This window comes from Piliocolobus tephrosceles, chromosome 7 (genome assembly GCF_002776525.5).
Source record: "Piliocolobus tephrosceles isolate RC106 chromosome 7, ASM277652v3, whole genome shotgun sequence".
Taxonomy (NCBI): domain Eukaryota; kingdom Metazoa; phylum Chordata; class Mammalia; order Primates; family Cercopithecidae; genus Piliocolobus; species Piliocolobus tephrosceles.
In genome coordinates, this window is record NC_045440.1 from 129002441 (window position 1) to 129019766 (window position 17326).

The following is a 17326-nucleotide window of genomic DNA, read 5'->3' on the forward strand; positions in this document are numbered from 1 at the left end:
AAAGTTGCAGCGGGGCTGGGCACCGTGGCTCATGCCTGTAATCTCAGCACTTTGGGAGGCTGAGGTGGGCGGATCACCTGAGGTCAGGAGTTCGAGACCAGCCTGGCCAACATGGTAAAACCCCTTCTCTACTAAAATTACAAAAAATTAGCTGGGCGTGGTGGCGAGCACCTGTACTCTCAGCTACTAGGGAGGCTGAGGCAGGAGAATCACTTGAACCTGGGAGGCGGAGGTTGCAGAGAGCCGAGATTGCGCCACTGCACTCCAGCCTGGGCAATAAGAGTGAAACTCCGTCTCAAAAAAAAAGAAAGAAAGAAAAAGAAAGTTGCAGTAAAATAACTGAGAAAGACGTGAAGGGCGTGTCAGCATTTGCCAAGGCAGGCATGGTGCGGTGTTTGCCCCTGGATCCAGGAAACCCCCAGCTCTGACCTTGAGAAGCTTCCAGTCTGGCCACCCCTACAATGCCTGCAAACACTGGACCAGCCATGCATGGACACAAGTGACAGATTGTCCATGGTCCTCCAAGGCCAGCTCTTCTGGGAAGTCTCTGATCCTTCCTTCTTCTCCCTGCCAAGTGATTCTCTTCCTTCTCAGCACTAGACCGTAGGCAGCTATTTGTCTATGTTTCTGTTAATGTGCCTTTCTCACTATGGCTCGTTCCTTGGAGGGCAGAGATTGTACTGATTACAGATCTGATCAAGAAGAATATTTTACAAGGGTCAGGAGTGGTGGCTCATGCCTTTAATCCCAGCACTTTGGGAGGCCGAGGTGGGTGGATTGCTTGAGTCCAGGAGTTCAAGACCAGCCTGGACAACACAGCAAAAACCCGTCTCTACAAAAAATACAAAAATTAGCCGGGCAGGGTGGCACACGCCTGTAATCCCAGCTACTTGGGAGGCTGAGGCAGGAGAATCGCTTGAACCTGGGAGGCAGAGGTTGCAGGGAGCTGAGAGCTTATCACTGCACTCCAGCCTAGGTGACAGAGTGAGACCCTGCCACAAAAAACAAAAACAAACAAAAAACATTTTACAAGCAAGAGACCGCAACGTGCATGTGAGGAGGGAAGAGAGAGGGCCTTGGCAAAGTGCTCCAGAATCCCTCCTGGCAAACCAGCACCTCCCTTAGACCTGGGCAATCCAGGCCCTCCCTGGTCCTCCAGGAGTATCCTTTCCACTGAGCAAGGGCCGGGGCCTACACAGAGCCTGTGCCTGCCCTTCCAGACCCAATTCCAGGTACCCAGGACCCTGGGATTCCCTGCCCTAAAGGTTTGGAACCTGCCTTTGGGACTCAGGAGTCTTTTTCCTAGATCCCATTTTCCCAAGATGACCTGTTGACTCTGCTGTGTGGACCTCTAGGCCTATGGGTGGTCAAGGAAGGGCCAAGGGGTGTGTGTGGGGTGTGTGTATGGATCGGGTTTGGATGTGTCAGCTGGGATCTCCAGGGCAGGCCCTGGAGGCCCTACGTGGTGAAGACTGAAGGAGGGAAGAGAAACCCAGGAGGGAAGAAAAGGGAAAACAGGTCACAGATTAGAAGTCTCTGTTTATACTCTTGTCCAGGCCTCCACAGACATCAGTCCTGTGCAAATCTAAGGCTTCCTGTGCTTTTAAAGAAAGAGAAATGTTTGGATAGAATTTCTCTTCATTAGGAGATTGAAGCAGTTTATAAAGCAGAAAAGGCATGGCTAGGATTCAACCCTAAGAATGTTCAATTCAACTTTGCCACCTTCTGGCTGTGTGATCTTAGACAAATTAATCAGCTTCTCTGAGCCTGTTTGTGCATCTGTACAAATGGTGGTAAAAAAAGAAAAAAAAATTTTGTTTTTTGTTTTTTTTTTGAGATGGAGTTTCGTTCTGTCACCCAGGCTGGAGTGCAGCAGCATGATTTTGGCTCATTGCAACGTCCACCTCCCAGGTTCAAGCAATTCTCCTGCCTCAGCCTCCTGAGCAGCTGGGACTACAGGTGCCCCCCAGCATACTTGGCTACTTTTTGTATTTTTAATAGAGATGGGGTTTCGCCATGTGGCCAGGCTGGTATCGAACTCCTGACCTCAAGTGATCTGCCCACCTTGGCCTCCCAAAGTGCTGGGATTACAGGTGAGAACCACTGCGCCCAGCATTTTTTTTTTTTAAATAAAAAAAAAGGTCTTGCTACTTTTCCCAGGCTGGATTTGACCTCCTAGTCTGAAGTGATCCTCTTGCCTCAGCCTCCTGAGTAGCTGGGACTACACATGCATGCCACTGCATCCAGTTCAATAACTATTTTCCATGATTGTTTAAACATTAAATTAAACAACAGGAAAGTGTCTAGAATGTGGCAGGAACACAATACATGTTTCTGTCTTTCCTAGCTTTTGATACATTGTCTTCCCTAAGTATGTTCCTGTTTTTTTGAGATAGAGTCTCTGTCACCCAGGCTGGAGTGCAGTGGTACAATCTTGGCTCACTGTAATCTCTGCCTCCTGGGTTCAAATGATTCTCATGCCTCAGCCTCCCAAGTAGCTGGGACAACAGGCGTGCACCACCATGCCCGGCTAATGTTTTTGTATTTTCAGTAGAGACGGGGTTTCGCCATGTTGTCCAGGCTGGTCTCAAACTCCTGTCCTCAAGTGATCTGCCTGCCTCAGCCTCCCAAAGTGCTGGGATTATAGGAGTGGGCCACTACGACTGGCCCCCAAACTTTTTAATTCATTTTTGTTTCAGAATGTAAGGTCAGGGAGCATAATGCGCTGTGTGTGGCTACAAAGCCTCATGTGCCATGAGACAGGGAGATGGAAACTGGGGGCCCTGGCCTCTGAGGATTTCCATTTTAGAATGGGTGGAACACTCAGAGCCTTCCTAATGTTGCTGTCATGCATCTACCCTGGCATGAATGAAAATGAATCAAGCCAGAGGTCATCAGTAGCCTAACCTTGGCCAAAAAAATCAATACAGGTTTCCCCATGTTACGTAATATGTGAGCTCCTGAAGAGTCAGAGTTAAGTCAATTTTCTTGCAGTTGGACATGTACTGAGCATCCAGCATCAGCTGAGCATCATGCCGAAGCTACACGGGACACACGTGCATGCACGATCAGTGGTGAGTCTGGCTTTCAGGCCTCATCAAAAATGAACCACAGGAGCTTGTGAAGGGCATCACCTGGTAGAGACCCTTTAACATGGAAAGAATGACTTCCTAATGACCATCCTATTTATTTAGATATTTGTATTTGTTGATTTGGAGTTTCACATTTGGAGTTTCATAGTACAGGCCTTTTTTTTTTTTTTTTTTTTTTTTTTCTTTTCAATTCTGGCATATAGCAAGTCTTTAATGAATAGTTGTTGACTAAATGAATACTGTTCAAAATCAAGGCACGTCCATACCTGATAATCTCCCACATTAGCGTCTGGCTGGATGATCCGAAAGTACTTTCCACGTATTTATACTTCCTCATTTCCATTAAGAACTGTGTAGGGGAGGAGGCCAGGCTCAGTGGCTGTAATCTCAGCACTTTAGGAGGCTGAGGCGGGGAGGATTGCTTGAGCCCAGGAGTTTGAGATCAACCTGGGCAACATGATGAAACCCCATCTCCACAACAAAACAAAACAAAACTGAACTGTGTAGGAGAGGAAAACCAGGCCTTTATTATGCCCATTTCACAGGTGAGACAACCGAGGCTCATAAAGACCCACTGGCTTCCTCAAGTGAGTATCTGAAAAGTCTGAGGGAAGTTCAGTCCACATTTTACCAGTAGAGAAGCCCTCCGCAAAGAAATCAAGACAATTTTAGCTGCCTTGTGCCTCTGCCTGCCTGATCTCAGACCTTGCCAAAGGTCCATGTCCATCCTCCCCGGCATGCAGGCTGGGAACCCCACAAGCTTACGTCCCTGCTTTCCCCAACACCCCACCTCCCATTACCTCTCCAGGGTCAGATGTCTAACTCCAAAATCCGTGCCTTGCTCTCCAGCCCCTGTCTGTCTGAAGGCCAGTTTTCCCTCTCCATCTGTCATCTCAGGCTCTCCTTGTGGGTGACCCTCTGCACCGGAGTGCATTTATTTGGTTGACACTTACTAAGCCCCCGTTTTTATGTCATTTATTTATTTATTTATGTATGTGAGATGGAGTCTCGCTCTGTCGCCCAGGCTGGAGTGCAGTGGCACGATCTCGGCTCCTTGCAACCTGGGCTTCCTGGGTTCAAGTGATTCTCGTGCCTCAGCCTCCAGAGTAGCTGGGACTACAGGTGCCCACCACCATGTTTGTCTAATTTTTGTATTTTTAGTAGAGAAGGGGTTTCACCCTGATGGCCAGGCTGGTCTCGAACTCCTAACCTCAAGTGATCCACCTGCCTGGCCTTTCCAGAGTGCTGGGATTATAGGCATGAGCCACTGTGCTTGGCCTAAGTCCCTCTTTTATAATGGACACTGGGCTGGGGGCTGGATGAACACAAATGAACAAGACACAACCCCTGCCCTCTGGGAACAGAGTTGTGTGGAAAGGGTGGTGAGAGAGAGTTGGACAGAGGACTTGACAGCATTCGGTAGGACGCTGAGATCTGACTGCAGGCGCTGGGGAAATCCGTATGGTGTTTTGAAGGATAAGTAAGAGTTCCTTTCCTTGGAAAAGGAAGAGAGGGAATTCCAGTGGGAGGGAACAGTGCAGGCTGAAGTGCAGAGGTGTGAATTGGCAGATAGATGAGTTTGGGGCCCTGCCAGGAGCTGGCATGGGTAGCACAGAGGGCAGGAGGCAAGAAAGGTGAGGCTTGGAAGGAAAGTGGGGCCTGGAAGAGGGCCTACTTTTCCATACTGCTGTGTTCGGGTTTTATCTGGGGGTGGGGTCCCTGCAAGGGTTAGGTCAGTGCCTTGTATGATCACATTCAGATTTTAGGAAAGTGACTCGACAGCTGTGTGGGGGATGGATCAAGGGGATACAGGACATACTGTGTTTTGTGTATCACTGTGTCTCCAGCGCTTAGTGGGTGCTGGCACCAAGTAGGGGCTCAATGTTTGTTGAAGGGATGAATGAGTGACTCCATTGAGAACTTACTGCAGGAATCCAGGGGAAGGTTGTGAACTAGGATTATGGGAGTGGAGAAAGGGCCAAACATGGGAAAGGGAGACGGTTTCTATTAGACAGGGTCTGGGCAGGAAAACGGAACTTAGGCAAGGAAGTTCAGTGGAAAGAATTTATGTGGAGAACTAGTTACAAAGGTATAGAAAGGGCAGAGACAAAAGAGAACAAAACATGGTGCTGGGGGTCACCCAGAGATTAGCAAGATCTGGAAGCCGCTGCCACCCTACAGCTGGAGGGACAAAGGCGGTTTCATGTGCTCCCAGAAGCCAGAGTCCCTGGAGTGAGTTCGGACCATGAAAAGGGGGTGCCATGGGTTGAGCACCCCAGGAAACCAACTCTGAGATGCAGGCCAGCCTGCAAGAGGTTTATTAGGGGATTCTGTGGGAAGAGGGGGAGGAAGGAACAGGATTGGGCAGAGGAAAAAGCTGGGCTGTGATGCAATTTTAGGAAGGCCTCAATTGACCCAATCTGGGAGCTCTGAAGCTGGGATGCCCAAGTTGGAACAAGGGGACTTTTATTCTTCCGTGATCAGTGGTCACTGGATGTGGACCCTTGGGAAGGGAGTGTGACCTCCAGCAAAGTGGTTCTTCTCAGTCAAGGCAATTTCCAAAACAGCTCCTGACATGCACTCCCAGCAGCCAGGGAAATAGATCCTCCAGTTGGGCAGCAGGATCTGGGCAGCACATCGCAGCAGCCATGCAGAGGGGCTGCCTCCTCTGGCACCCCAGGGGAGGTGTGGCCACCTGCCGGAAGCAAAGAGTAGCCTGGCCGTTCCCTTCTTCCGCCTGCCTTCCAGTCTCCCTCCCCGGCCTCCCACTGGGCAAACTGGGCTGGAAGCCACTGGGCAAGAGAGCCTGGGAAGGAGAGCTCGCGAGGGCCAGCCCCAGGGAGCTGAACAGTGTGGGGCAGGGTGCAGGCCAGCCCCAGGGAGCTAGCTGAACGGTGTGGGGCAGGGTGCAGCACTGAGAGCTCACAGGTCTGGGGTGGGCTGTGGGAGAAAGGAAAAAGGCAGATTCAAAGGGGACCCTGCAATGAGTGCCTGTGATCCTGGCCCCTGGGTGGGTGGAGCTGGGTAGATGGTGGCATGCCTTTCTCTCAGAAGAGGCAGAGAAGGAGGCACACACCTGGGAGAAAGATGCTCAGGGGCCATGCTGAGTTTGCCATTCAAGTGCTGGCAGCTCAGTGGATCTTAAATTCTGGCACAGAATAATCTTCAAAGACAAAAAAACGCATGGTGGCTCAAGCCTGTAATCCCAGCACTTTGGGAGGCTGAGGTGGGTGGATCACTTAAAGTCAGGAGTTCGAGACCAGCCTGGCCAACATGGGGAAACCTCGTCTCTACTACAAATAAAAAATTACCCAGGCATGGTGGCGGGCGCCTGTAATCCCAGCTACTAGGGAGGCTGAGGCAGGAGAATCACTTGAACCCGGGAGGCAGAGGTTGCAATCTCAGAGTGGGCTGAGATTGGGCCACTGCACTCCAGCCTAGGCGACGGAGGGAGACTCTATCTCAAAACAAACCAACCAACCTTTCAGTGGGCTCTCCTCTGGGCACAGGACCAAGTACAACATGGCCTTCAAGCCCTTCCCAACACTGTCCCAGGCAACCTCTGCAGGCTCAGCACCCACCACCATTGTAGTTCCTCTGGCCTGCCAGCCCTGCCCTTCTGCACACCCCTTGCCTGGTCTGGCCTCCCACCATTCATACTCAGCCTTGAGCAACTCCCTCACAGTCCCTGCACATCTCTCAGGTCAAAGGCCTTCTAGAGTCCTCCCCAACTCCTGTGTTCCCCTACAAATTGTAATCTCTCCTTCCAGTCGCCCTAAGTGCTTAGGAGCTTGACTGCACCACCCCTTATGAGCTACTTAACCGTAGCAAGTAACTTCATTTTTTGTTCTTTTTTGTTTTAAATTTTTATTTTTTGAGACTAAGTCTCACTTTGTCCCCAAGGCTGGAGTGCAGTGGTGTGATCTCGGCTCACTGCAACTTCTGTCTCCCAGGTTCAGTGATTCTCCCACCTCAGCCTCCCCAGCAGCTGGGATTACAGGAGTGCATCACCACACTCAGCTAATTTTTGTACTTGTAGTAGAAACGCCTTTTCACCATGTTGGCCAGATTGGTCTTGAATTCCTGACCTCAGGCGATCCGCCCACCTCAGCCTCCCAAAATGTTGGGATTACAGGCGTGAGCTATTGTGCCTGGCAACTTTATCCTTCTAAGGCTTCAGTTTCTTCCCTGTGAAATGGGGCAAAAAATAACCCCATAGTGTGGCTGGAAAACTGAAGTAATACATGTAAAGTGCTAAGAACTGTGTCTGACACATTGTAGGCCTCGATTCATGTTAGCTATTATTAATATTTTAATTTTCATCTTCTAATTCTCAGTGTTTAGCTCTTGGTAGATGCTCAATTAGTATTTGTTGAGTGAATGGAGAATTACTAAGGAAAATGATTTGTTCTTGGGGCTCGACCTGGTTTTAGAAAATTAAGTATTTAGTAGAAGTGCAAGGACGGGGTCTCTGATAATAGTTATATTGTTGGGTGCCCAGGGACTCCAACCTGACCTGGTTCATTCAAGAAAGAAAAATGACAGATTCCAAGTTGTTTCACGCACAACTTTCATGCTCACCCAAATCACGCGGGCTGCCCGGGTGCAGGAGGTAAGTGGCCAGAATGACTTCCACCAGCCTACCCACCTACCCGGGTTGGCACTCAGCCCCTAGACCCTGCGGCGCGTGTGGAGGCTGGGGAGGGAGCAGGAATCCGGCGGCAGCCACGTGGGCCCCTTCCGCCTGCTCCCCACATCCTTTGTTTCCCACCGGCCCTGGCTCAGGAAGCTCTTTCTGCGAGTCACCGCGAAGGGGCGGCCTGGGAGCCTGGAGAAGCTATTTCCGTGCAATCCGGGCGGGCGGCAGGCGCGGGGGGGTTGGGGGGGCGTGGAGGTGGAGGCAGCGCAGAAGGCCCAGTGTTTGCTTTTCTTTCATCCAACAGAAGGTTCTATTTGTGGAAGCGAACAGACGCTGGGGATTAGAGCTGGGAGGGGGCAGGAAAAGAGAGAAAAAAAAAAGCCGCATCCACTACCACGCACAGGTCTTCCCCGGAACTACCGCGTGGGGGTGAATGACTGATTCTGGAATTCATCACCTCCCCATCCCCCTCCTTCCTCCGGCTGCAGCCGGGGCTCGGCGGCGCCCACGGCTCCAACCGGAGCTCCCCAGGCGCTGGGCGGTGGGGGTATCCCCGGGGCGAAAGGCGTCGCCGCGGGGCTGCAGCGGGCGGCGGGTGCAGAGAACCGTGGTGCGCGCTCCCGCCTCACGCCCGCAGCCCATTGTGCTTGCTGTGAATGAGGCGCGCGCACCAATCAACGGTCGCTTCGCTCCCCGCGGCCCCGCCCCTCCCGCCCACTTCCCCGGACCCTTACGTCACGGGAACTTTTCCTCCGCCTCCTCCTTCGGCTTCTCGGCCGCGCTGGGGCCTGCCGGAGGGCGCGCGCCACCTCCTGCCCAGCCCAGCCCGGGGGGCGTGTGCGCGCGCCCAGGCCGGCCCGGGACGCACCACCTGTGCCCGAGCGCGCGCTGCCCCGAGCATCCCCAGCCCTCGGGCCGCCCCCATTCCCCCCACCTCCTGTTCCCCCTCCCCTCCCCCAAGTCTCCTCCCTCGGCTCCGGAGACTGCTCGCCGGGCGGCGGGGCCGGAGTCGTCGCAGCCACCTCATTGCACAACCCGGCTTCCCAACTGTTTACACAGCCCGGCCTGTGAGTGTGTGTGTATACAGCGTGAGTCACCGGGAGGCGGAGGAGGTGGAGGAAAAGGAGAAGGAGGAGTGCACTGGCCGGGATCGGTGCGGCGCTCACACTCACTCACAGTCACTCTCTCTGAGCGCTTCTCGCTCGCTCTCATACACGCCCGGAGCCCAGGAGCGCGCAGGATCCCGAGCGCCGCGAAAAAGTTCCCCCGGCTTTAGCTGGAGACTCATCGCTTTGGGAAGTGCATTTGCTTCGTGGCTCCGCCAAGCCTGCTGAATCCTGTCCTCGCGGCTCGGGACCCCGGGATCGCTGGCCGCTGCCGCCGCCGCCTCTGCCTCCCGGACTGTTGGCAGCCTAGGCAACAATAGTGGCGGCCGCCCCCAGCAAGGCTCCGGGAGCCCTTGCCTGCGGAGATCCGGGGACCCAAGCCGGCCTCCGCCCCCCGGACGCACAGCCAGCGTGGTCCCCGCGTGCAACGCGAGCGCCGGGGAGCGGCTCCTGCTTTGCCCCTCGTGGGGGCCGAGCCAAGAGCAGTCTGCAAACTCCATTCCGCCGGCTGGAAGAAGTCGCGGAGCCGGCGCCAAGCCCGCAGCGTCTTCCCGCGCGGGTCCCGGGACTTAAAAAGCCGGGGCCGCCCCGGCCCAGGACGGGATGCGGGTCGGTCCCGTGCGCTCTGCCATGAGCGGCGCCTCGCAGCCCCGCGGCCCGGCCCTGCTGTTCCCAGCCGCCCGAGGCGTCCCGGCCAAACGCCTGCTGGACGCCGACGACGCGGCGGCCGTGGCGGCCAAGTGCCCGCGCCTCTCCGAGTTTTCCAGCCCCCCGGACTACCTCAGCCCCCCCGGCTCGCCCTGCAGCCCGCAGCCCCCGCCGGCCGCTCCGGGGACTGGCGGCGGCTCCGGGAGCGCGCCGGGGCCCAGCCGCATCGCAGACTACCTGCTGCTGCCCCTAGCCGAGCGCGAGCATGTGTCCCGGGCGCTGTGCATCCACACTGGCCGCGAGCTGCGCTGCAAGGTAGGCGCTCCTGGGCCAGGACCCGGCTGGGGTCAGGGGCGCGGGACGGGGTAGTAGGCAAAGGTGCTTGGGGTGCGGCCAACACTTGGGCTGGGCACAGGGCGGATCAGTAGATTGGGTCAGATAAGACGCCATTTGACCAGGTTCATCTTTTTGTGGATTGAGGGGTTTAATGGGGGCGCCTAGAGGAAGTGTAGTGTTCAGTGGCCTTCTCTTTCTGTTCCTTTCCTTAGCGCCCAGTGTAGCGCGTGGCGTTCCATATAAGTTGTGGAATTGAAATGGATTCCAGGGCCATGCCATTCCCCTTCTCTCATTCTCCTCGCTCTCCACCCCCCGCGCCCCCCCCACCCATGTCCTGGAAGGACGCCCTGCAGTGGGGGCCTCCTAGGAGATTGGAGCAGCTGGCATCTCTCTTGCCGGGCTTGCACGGCACCCGGGCTCAGTTGTAGGTGGTAAGAGCGCTGGAAGACTGTGTCCGGCTCCTGCCTTGGGGATTCCGAATTGAATCCGCGCTGGGACTAGAACACGCCCTCCCAAGGGAGCAGTCCCAGAGTCTTCACCCGAGGCGGAGGAATCTGCTCGGAGTAGAAATGTTGAAAAGCCCACACCGGGCAGGAACCCTCGCTTCGATTCACTTTATTTTCCAGCCAGCGATTTTCCTTTGAACGTAGGGATCCCATCCAGGAGGAGGAGACACAGCTCCTAGAAACAGGATCCGCCGGGTCCTCCTCCTGCGCGGGTAGACGCAGAACATTCCCACAGTCTACTTTATGCGAGCATGACACCCCTGCTTGAGGCACCCCAGAGCACCCTCGGGCTGCTCCTTTTCACCCGAAAGATAGGATCAGCCCCCAGTTAAGTCGCTTGTGGCTTTTCCGCAACTCACCTGACGCTCCCAACACCCCGACCCCGTCCCGGGGCTCGCTGCTGCCACCTACTGCCCAACCCGAATGAAATTTCAAACGCATGATCAAGCCCAGTTTAATAGGGGGAGATAAAACCCTTTTCTTCTCTGTGACTGGGGCTCAGAGCTGTTCTGGGACAAGCATATGTGTGTGGTGGGATGGGATGGGTGGACGGAGGAGGCAGCAGGGGATTTTTCTAGCTGGTGCCAGAGCAGCCCGGCCTGCCTCTTAGAGGTGGGGTGAGTCTGGCCATTGTGCAACCCCTTCCAGTTCCTCTGAGCAGATAATAGCTGAATCCAGATGGTGACAGCCCGTGTGTCACCGTTTCCAGTTGAGTCTAGGATATGAGTAACTGGACTAAACAAAAGGCCTCTAAAGAGACCAGCCAGCTTCCTAGAAGAGAGGAGATGCTACTCATTTTTAGGGGTGGGGTCGGGTGTGGGAGGTAAACAAACAAATGAAAAACCGATTCGCAGGATCCCCTACCCCTCCTGTGAGAATTGTAACTCAAGGCGGCTTACACTTGAGTCGGACTGTAGGCAGGTTGCTTAAAGCTGCATTGTCCCAGCCTCCCCCTCCAAGTCATCTGTTCCTTCTGATTAATGACAGCTCTGCATGTTCTCTGGCCCCTGCTTCCCCTTGGAGGCTGCAGAGTCACCACATTCTGTGCCCTTTCTGTGCTGAGCACTTTGGGTCTGCAGGAGACACATGCATGTGTAGGGACTGCTTTTCAGCTCCTGGACAGGCCAGGGGCTTCCTTCTATCAACCACTCACTAGTGTGGCCTGCAAACAGGAAAGGATCACAGATGTTGGGGGGTTTGCTTAGCTCTTGGGAGCTGATGGAAGATGGGAACATGTATAGGAGACAGTTCTTTCAAATGATCTGTGTGAAAGCGGGTAACCCTTTCGGTATTTGCAAGTCTAGAGCTCTAGGTGTTACTGGTTTTAAAGGTGTCGGGGGCAGCTGGGACTGAGGTAAGGTGGCAGAGGAAACGGAGTAGGTGAATGGAACTTACATCCTAAGCCCAAAGGTTGAGAACTTCTGCTCAGCTCCCTCAGGGGTGTGGGAGGCTGCCTTTGCTTTTCTAGCCCCCTAAATGGGCCCCCTTCTCTCTGCAGGTGTTTCCCATTAAACACTACCAGGACAAAATCAGGCCTTACATCCAGCTGCCATCGCACAGCAACATTACCGGCATTGTGGAGGTGATCCTTGGGGAAACCAAGGCCTACGTCTTCTTTGAGAAGGACTTTGGGGACATGCACTCCTATGTGCGAAGCCGGAAGAGGCTGCGGGAAGAGGAGGCCGCCCGGCTCTTCAAGCAGATTGTCTCTGCCGTCGCACACTGCCACCAGTCAGCCATAGTGCTGGGAGACCTGAAGCTTAGGAAGTTCGTCTTCTCCACGGAGGAGAGGTGAGCGGCCGCCACGGCTTCTCCTGTGGCCTTTTGGAACCAAAGTGAAGGTGCAGGTCGTGTAGTTAGGTGCTGTGTGTTGGTGCAAAACAAAGTCAAGGGCTCGTATGTCCCAGATTTAGTATTTAGAGCTTCTGTTCCTGAGGAGTCACAGCCAAGGTTGGTTTATTCTGCATTCTCTTGGACGGGGTCTGGGGACACCGTGATGCTTCTATGGAATGGCACGTGTTGACAGGGTGTCCTTCCTCTCCTATCCCAGGATCAGGTCCATTGTTGCCAGAAAGGTCGGTCGTCTGGGGTACAAATATTAAGCTGCCCTTTACAATATTGCCTTCTGAAGGAAGTGTTCAAATCTGTGCTTGTGCCAAGTGTTGTTTTGTACCTAGAAGGTTTCACAGAGCTAGTGAGACTGTCAGATATGCAGAATTCCGCCCTCTTCTTTCACACGGCATTCCTGTCCCATCCCAGGCTGGTTTCTCTGTAACGTCACAGTCTCTGGTGACTTTTTAGACATCTCGTTTGGATCCGTCTTCAGAAAATAGCCACATTGAATAGAATGGAAGTTGGCTAGGATGGATTGCTAAATATAGATCATAGCTTACCTCATAAAGAACAAGATGAGCTTGATAAGAGAGTAATGAGGCATTAAGATTCAAAGCTGAGGTTTTAGCTAGAGAATTCAGGAAGCCGCATGAGATAGACCACACTTGATTTTAAGAGCCAGCCACATCCCTTGTGGAAAGATTACGAGCAGTAAGGCTGTAACATTGCAGAGGTGAGAGTGAGTGAGTTTGTTGTAAGAAGTGGGCTTATCTCACCTGTGCATTTTTACCTTTGACTCCAGAGCATACGAAATTGTACAGGGTTGAGCTGTCATAAAGCATGACTTTGTTTCTGACCTCGCAATAATTATTGGAACACACTGATTAGCAAAGAAAAGCAAACCGTTTGCAATGAAGAAGTTTCTAATTCCTGGAACATGCTCCTTTGATATGGTGATGCATTTTCTGAAACATGCCTTACACACCTCCTACTAACTTTTGAAACCTGCATTGCACAGGCGAATGTCATGGGCATGGGGTTTGGCAACCCGGGGGTTAAGCAATGTCAGGCTGACGCTATTCGTGTAACCAGCACAGGTGCAGGGTTTTAGTGCTGTAGCAGCCAATCAGGGGCAGACAGTGTGGGTTGAGTCATATTTTCCGTTTACAGAACCAATGGGTATTTTACATAACGACAGGGAGGTCACGCTGAGGACATACTGAAGTTAGCACATGTATACTACACTCCAGGGAACAGGAAGGCAGGAAAAAAAAAATACCAGACCTTTGAGAGGAAAAGGAATTGACCCATCAGCCAGTATCAAATGTTTGCGTTTAACTTCATAAGTGACTTACTGAAACAGGGCTATTTCAGAGAAGCAGGCAGAGACAGGGTGTCACCCGATATTGGAGCTTCCCTACCACATGGCTTTAGGCTTTGGGGGATCCAGGAGACTTGGGTGGCTGGTTCTGAATAAGGAGGCACCTGCAGCTGCATAAGAGAGCCTTTGACTGAAGGTTTTTTAGACTTCAGTTGCAAGCTGAACAGAGACCCCCCTGTAGAATGAATATGCTCACATGTTGATGTGCCATCCCAGTGGCGAGTGTGTGTCCCTGTGTAAGAATTTCAGAGGCCCTGCATCCCTGAAATCCATCAGCCACTTTTGTTTGCTCATATAACCTCTCTGTCCATGCAAAGTGTTCTTTGCAATTAAACACCCCAATAAATGTAATTAACATTCCTTGCAACTTTCCCACCCTAATTGTCGCAGCCTGGGCCCAGGTGGACAAAATTTGCTCCCTGTGCATATATCAGTGTGGACACCAGAGCTGACGACCTGTGTGTAATAGCAGTGACTTTGGGCTCCGTGTTGTGTAATGCAGTGTGGGTCCAGGTAGCCCTGGCAGTCATAAGAGAGAAGATGGGCTTGTAGGATGCTCAGGCCCTCCCTGAAGAAGTAGGATATGCTGCTCTTCCCTGATAGCTTTTGTAGAGAATGCAGCATTTCCCTGAGACAGGCTCCCAGTTCTGCAATGGGAACTTAGTAAATTGCGTAACTCCTATTAGGATATCTCTTGTAAGCTCTAGCATTATGAATGCTATTTGGGGCTTTGCATCATACCCTCCACCCCAGGCGCTCTGTCGATACTTTGCAAACATTTATTGCAGTTTGTGTAGGTTTGTGAAATCACGAGTCCTCGGTAGTTGCAGGGCACTGCTTACTGGACGAAGGGGTAAATAGCATTCCTGGAGCCTTTGCTGTTAGTGCCTGTGAGCGCTGTTATTGGGAAGGCTTTGTTTTTCATAGCAGCTGGTGTGGAAATAATGACTTGGTTCCTCTCTCTTGCAGAACCCAGCTCAGACTAGAAAGTCTAGAAGACACACACATAATCAAGGGGGAAGATGATGCTTTGTCAGACAAACATGGCTGCCCAGCCTACGTGAGCCCTGAGATCCTCAACACCACCGGGACATACTCGGGAAAGGCTGCAGACGTTTGGAGCCTAGGGGTGATGCTTTACACGCTTCTGGTTGGACGATACCCCTTCCATGACTCAGACCCTAGTGCCCTTTTCTCCAAAATTCGGCGTGGACAGTTCTGCATTCCTGAACACATTTCCCCCAAAGCCAGGTGCCTCATTCGCAGCCTCTTGAGACGGGAGCCCTCCGAGAGACTCACTGCCCCCGAGATCCTGCTGCACCCCTGGTTTGAATCTGTCTTGGAACCTGGGTACATCGACTCAGAAATAGGAACTTCAGACCAGATCGTTCCAGAGTACCAGGAGGACAGTGACATTAGTTCCTTCTTCTGCTAATCCCCAAAACCTCAGAAACCTCATAATTCTTACACCTGGCATTTCCATTTCTAAAGATGGACAGGCCCTTTGGCATGGTACCAACCAGATAATGACTGCATCAGGATGAAAGCTGCTGAACTCGGCATGGCGCCTCCTCTTCTCTGTTGGGATGAGTGACTTTATTGATTTGAGCAGCATATGCTGTGATTGGCTGCCCTGCAAAGTTGTTTCCCTTAAGGAACCCTCACCAACTATCTCTGCTGGATTTGGGAGTTCCGCATCTTTTATGGAGGGCAAAGAGTTTGGACATCTTACACCCGGTGGTCAAGTGTGTAATAAACTTGAGCATTCGAATGGGAGAGAAAGCAAATCGCACAATGACATGTTTTGGGCAATAGCCGTATTATTAACAGGGTGACAAATTGGGCCAATAAATCTGCCATCTTTGAACTCATCTTTGGTAGCTAGACATGTTACCACAGCTTCTCTGATGGGAAAGTTCCTTTTTTGGCTTAACACTCACCTTTTCTTCACACTCACATTTACCAATGACTCTGCTCCGTTTTTGGAGCAGACTTTTAAGTTGCTCAGGAGCCTGACGGAACCATGAACCCAGACTCTCCTCTGTTTCCTGCCAAGACCTCATCTGCACTAATGCCTTCTCCCTGACCTTGACACTTTCCCTCTTTAGCTATAAAAGCACTTACCAGCCGAACGTGGAACAGTATCACAAAAGATCCCATCTCCCAACGATTTCAGAACTCTGAACTCAGACAGAGAGACTCCAGATTTTAAAAAAAAATTTGAGTGCTTGGAAACTATTAGCTTTTTAAGTTCCTTCCAAATATGTTAGTACCTGCCCTTTACTTTTCCCCCAAGACCATCTCAGGGTGGAGCGTTCTGTCTAGAAGAAGAAAGATAAGGAGGCTCCCACCCACCTCTCCCAAGAGCAGACATTAAACATCTTTGTGCTTTGAAGAGAGTGAATTTTGGATAGTCTTGTGATTCTCAGACTAACTTCCAGAATTATACTTTAACCCCTCCCAGATATGGTCCGCCTCTGGCATTGTGTGTGCATCTGCGGTTTTGCATGATGGGTTGTTAATATTTCAAATGTGTGGTTTATGAATACGTCTGTATAATCGGCTTCTGGAGTGAAACAGCAAACCCCAAATCTTCAAAGTCGGAAGGAACTTTAAAAATCATCCGGTCCAATCTCTTTCCTCTTTCCGCCACCTCCCAAGGCAGAAATCCCCTCTTCAGCTTCTTTTGTAGGTGGGAATCCAGCCTCTGTTAGGTATGTCCAGGGATGGAAACTTACTCGCCTACAAAAGATAGAGCTTAATGGAGAAATTGCAACTTTCATTAAAAAACAAGTTCAGATGAAATATCAGTAACTGTCTTGGACAGTGCTGAAATCAGGTGGTTAAACGGGTACACAAAATATACTGTATTTTGATAAATGGCACAAAAACAGGCAGTCATCTTTAAGGGCTACGCCTAGGCAAACTACTAACATGCATTGTGAGAATGCCGTGTATACCTCACGTACTGTGTACTTTGTACATATATTTTACCTTTTATACCTATGTTCGATTTTGTTTTGTTTTGTTTTGTTCTGGCTTTGAGGCTTGTTTTGTTGTCTGTGTCTTGTCTGAATAACCTGCGTGTCTAAAACCACGTGAAATGTGAATGATTATTGGCAATATTACCTTGACAGAATCATGGGACTTTGAGAAGAGGGAGGACAGAGGCCTCTGTCGCACTAACGCTCTCGTGGTTGCTCGACTGTTGTATCTGTGATACATTATCCGACTAAGGACTCTGGGCTGGCAGGGGCTTCTGCCGGGAAAGCTAGAAACACTAGGTTCTTCCTGTACATACATGTATATATGTGAACAGTGAGATGGCCGTTTCTGACTTGTAGAGAAATTTTAATAAACCTGGTTTCGTAAATAGGTGTGGTGAATTTCTTTCGAGTTCAATCGGCTTTGCCTTTTGCAATTTCATGCAGAGGTTGCAAGGTCTCTGGCCTCAGGGCTTACAGTCTAGTTGGGGGTGGGTAGCAAGGGGAAGGTGGAAAAGTAGAGATGATAAGGATCGTGGATGACCTTTGGCAGACTTGAACCCATTTGCTTTTTTCATTTCGGTGGGCAAATTTATTTTGATGGATGAAGCCCACTGGGTGACACCAAGTTGGTGCGTACTTTGGGTTGAATTTAGACTCAGGAAACATTTTTTATTTTTCATACTCTTTCATAGCAGAATCAGAATCAAGAAATGTTTGAAGATGAGCATTCATAAATTAACCTTGAGTTGTAAAAATCAGCTTTTTTTTTTTGGGCCACGGACCCTTGAGAGTTTGTTA

The 17326-nt window shown here is 51.6% G+C and overlaps 1 protein-coding gene across 1 annotated transcript; it reads left to right on the plus strand.

Moving 5' to 3' along the window:
* Nucleotides 1-8537: 8537 nt before the first annotated feature.
* Nucleotides 8538-16914, plus strand: TRIB1 (tribbles pseudokinase 1). Its single transcript, XM_023224115.3, has 3 exons — nucleotides 8538-9800; nucleotides 11826-12118; nucleotides 14511-16914. The coding sequence occupies exons 1-3, from the start codon at nucleotides 9441-9443 to the stop codon at nucleotides 14974-14976; spliced, it is 1119 nt and encodes a 372-aa protein (XP_023079883.2). The 5' UTR covers nucleotides 8538-9440; the 3' UTR covers nucleotides 14977-16914.
* The last annotated feature ends 412 nt before the right edge of the window (nucleotides 16915-17326 follow it).